Source organism: Pteropus vampyrus, unplaced genomic scaffold (genome assembly GCF_000151845.1).
Source record: "Pteropus vampyrus isolate Shadow unplaced genomic scaffold, Pvam_2.0 Scaffold145, whole genome shotgun sequence".
Lineage (NCBI taxonomy): Eukaryota > Metazoa > Chordata > Mammalia > Chiroptera > Pteropodidae > Pteropus > Pteropus vampyrus.
In genome coordinates, this window is record NW_011888926.1 from 833,548 (window position 1) to 836,153 (window position 2,606).

Below are 2,606 nucleotides of genomic sequence, written 5' to 3' on the forward strand. Positions count from 1 at the left end.
AAATAATGAGGGTAAGTTTCAGAATTGTCGCGTCATGCTCTTCGGTGGTTCGGTGGCATGCTACGAACTGTTAGAAAATAAGACCCTTGTATTTCATAGGGAAAGAGATCCACGGTGGGTTATAAAGTGGGCAAACTAGATTACTGAACATGGAATATAATTTCGTATTTGTAAAAAAAATAAATACACACACACACAGAAATACATACATAGAAAACATTCTGGAATGTACACACCAAATTGTTGACCAGAGAATGAAATTACTGAGGAGTTTTACTCTCAACTTGATACAGTTTCGAAGTGACTGAACTTTTATAATGAGTGTCTGTTTTATGATCAGGAAACTAGATTTCAGTTCAAAAAACTATTCTATAAATAGTTGATGTCTAATGATTCGCATTTGATGACTTTATAATCGGATTATATGTATTGTAAATATATATTAAGATCAATGGCTTATATATTAAAAATGACTTATATAAATGACATGGATCAAGATGTCAACTTTTTCGCTTTTAAAATTGAGTGTTTTCGTTAGCCAGAATGTTAGTGTAAATTAACAACAAAGATGGAACATTGGACAACTAAGCAGTGAACTCCTGAAGCGTGGTACCCAAAGTACTGGTTGTCTAAGTTGCGCCTAGAGCTACTTTGAGGAACTTAGCGTAAGTCCTAGAAAGGTCCGAGCAGTCACCAGCCTTACAATGAGAAACTTCCGGTGAGCGGTTTGGTGGAGGGTTCGAGAATAAATGGTATTTCTCAAGAGTCAGGGAGACAGGGTCACTCAGCTCTCTGTAAGAGAGGAGTCGGGGAGCGTGCTATCAAGAAAAGAGGTCACTTCACTTGGGTTGAATTACAGGTGTATGGGTGGGCGTGTCCGAGACCCCAGCAGGCACCAGATTGTAGGATACCCGTTTTTCGTTTTGCTGGTCTAGGAGCGGACCTGTCAGTGAATCGAGATGGGAACATTTTGCATCCTGGGGAATGATGAATGGAGTTGGGACAAATGTCTAGCATTTTGGAAAAGATAGTAAAGCAGAATTTCTTCTTTACTCTTTACACCAAACTAAATTCAGGTGGATCAAAGATGTAAATATAAAACTTGAAAATATGGGGGTACTAGGAGCATGGGGGAAGGTTTTCTGTTGTCCTTGAATGGGGAAGCCCTTCTATGCATATTCAAACCTGATAAGGAAGAGCTTAGTAAGCCTGACTGCTAGAAATGCAGCATTTCTGGCCTGAAGAAGTCCCTTGAAGACAAATGATAAACATTTGCAATTCGTATATATGGACAAAAAGCTTGGCTCCTTAATATGCAAAGAACTCTGACCTGGCTGGTTTTGTGTGATTTGCAACCTCTGTTTTTTTTTCTCATTTTATTTTTTACACACATGACCCTAAAGGCCTGCAAAGAAGACATTTACACGTCTCCAAGTGGTGGTTAACTTGTAGATTTCCTAGACTTCCACTGCAATGCAGCCACCACACTGGCCCTTCACTTCCTTCCTGTGTTTGCTTTCCGTTCGATGTGGAGTGAGACTCTTACCCTGGATGTCATGTGGCTGCCTCTTCATTGGAGTCCCAGCTCCAAGTCCCCTCCTCAGAGAGGGTGTGTCCAGCCCCCCAGCCTCCCCAGCCACAGCCACATGTATGTATATTGTCTACCTCAGCTCTGGGAACCATCCTGTCCCTTAATTTGCATGCCCATTGTGTATCCCTTCCACTGGGCTGTGAGCTCCTCAGGGAGATATTCATTTTTAAGATAAGGAATCTTCCTGAGGCGTTGATCGGTTTGTCATTATCCATAAGGAGAGAAGAGAAAAAAATAGTCCCAACACTCTCCTGACTGACACAGAGAAAAGGCGGTTTGACTATTAATAAGCTTTCCAGCTTATTAGCAGGAAAGGCCTTTTGAGATTGAAGGCTACCTGCCACGCGGATCCACGTGCCCTCTCAAGTCCAAATGTCTCAGTTGGTTTTACAAAAAGAAAACTCGCGTAACTAAATGCACAACAAGATTCTATTCTCACAAGTCTTCCGTAACCTGCATTTTCAGCCGAAGAGTTCCTCCTAAAAGGTTTCATTGTTGAGAGTTGCACCTCCTTTTGCTCCTGCATTCTCCTCTCTCTTCTCCGTCTAGAATTTTTCTTAAGCAACTTTTTGTTAGGGAGACTCGTCTCAAGACTTAACCCAGAATTTCATTTGTCAGCACTGAGTGACAAAGCGCAATCCCGAGGAAACCCGAGGATTACACAGTGAAAAGGAGAGAACAAAAGAATTTTCACAGAATCTGAGGCCTGAAATGCTCTGCTTATATGTTCTTATTCACCACTGTTTCTCCATTGCCTGGAGCAGTTTCTGGCCCATAGTAGGTGATCGATAAATGCGTAGTCAGTTCTCTTTCTACATCGTTCTCACTCATCCTGCTTTGCCTGTTAAATGCCTTACCTAAAGTTTACCTTTTAAATATTTATAAAAATAAAACAGTTGAATTTTCTCTGTTGGGTCTGCCATTTTTAAATAACAGCTTTATTAACATGTAATTCACACACCATAAAATTCACCCTTTTAAAGGATGAAATTCAGTGGTGTTTAGTATATTCACA

At 40.8% G+C, this 2,606-nt stretch overlaps 1 protein-coding gene across 1 annotated transcript in view; it reads left to right on the forward strand.

The window, feature by feature from the left end:
• Window positions 1-2,606, forward strand: part of ARFGAP3 (ADP ribosylation factor GTPase activating protein 3) — a 51,087-nt gene that overhangs the window by 22,725 nt on the left and 25,756 nt on the right. The window contains exon 6 of the mRNA XM_023535897.1: window positions 5-11. Coding sequence (XP_023391665.1) covers window positions 5-11 — 7 coding nt within the window. The remainder of the gene's footprint in view (window positions 1-4; window positions 12-2,606) is intronic.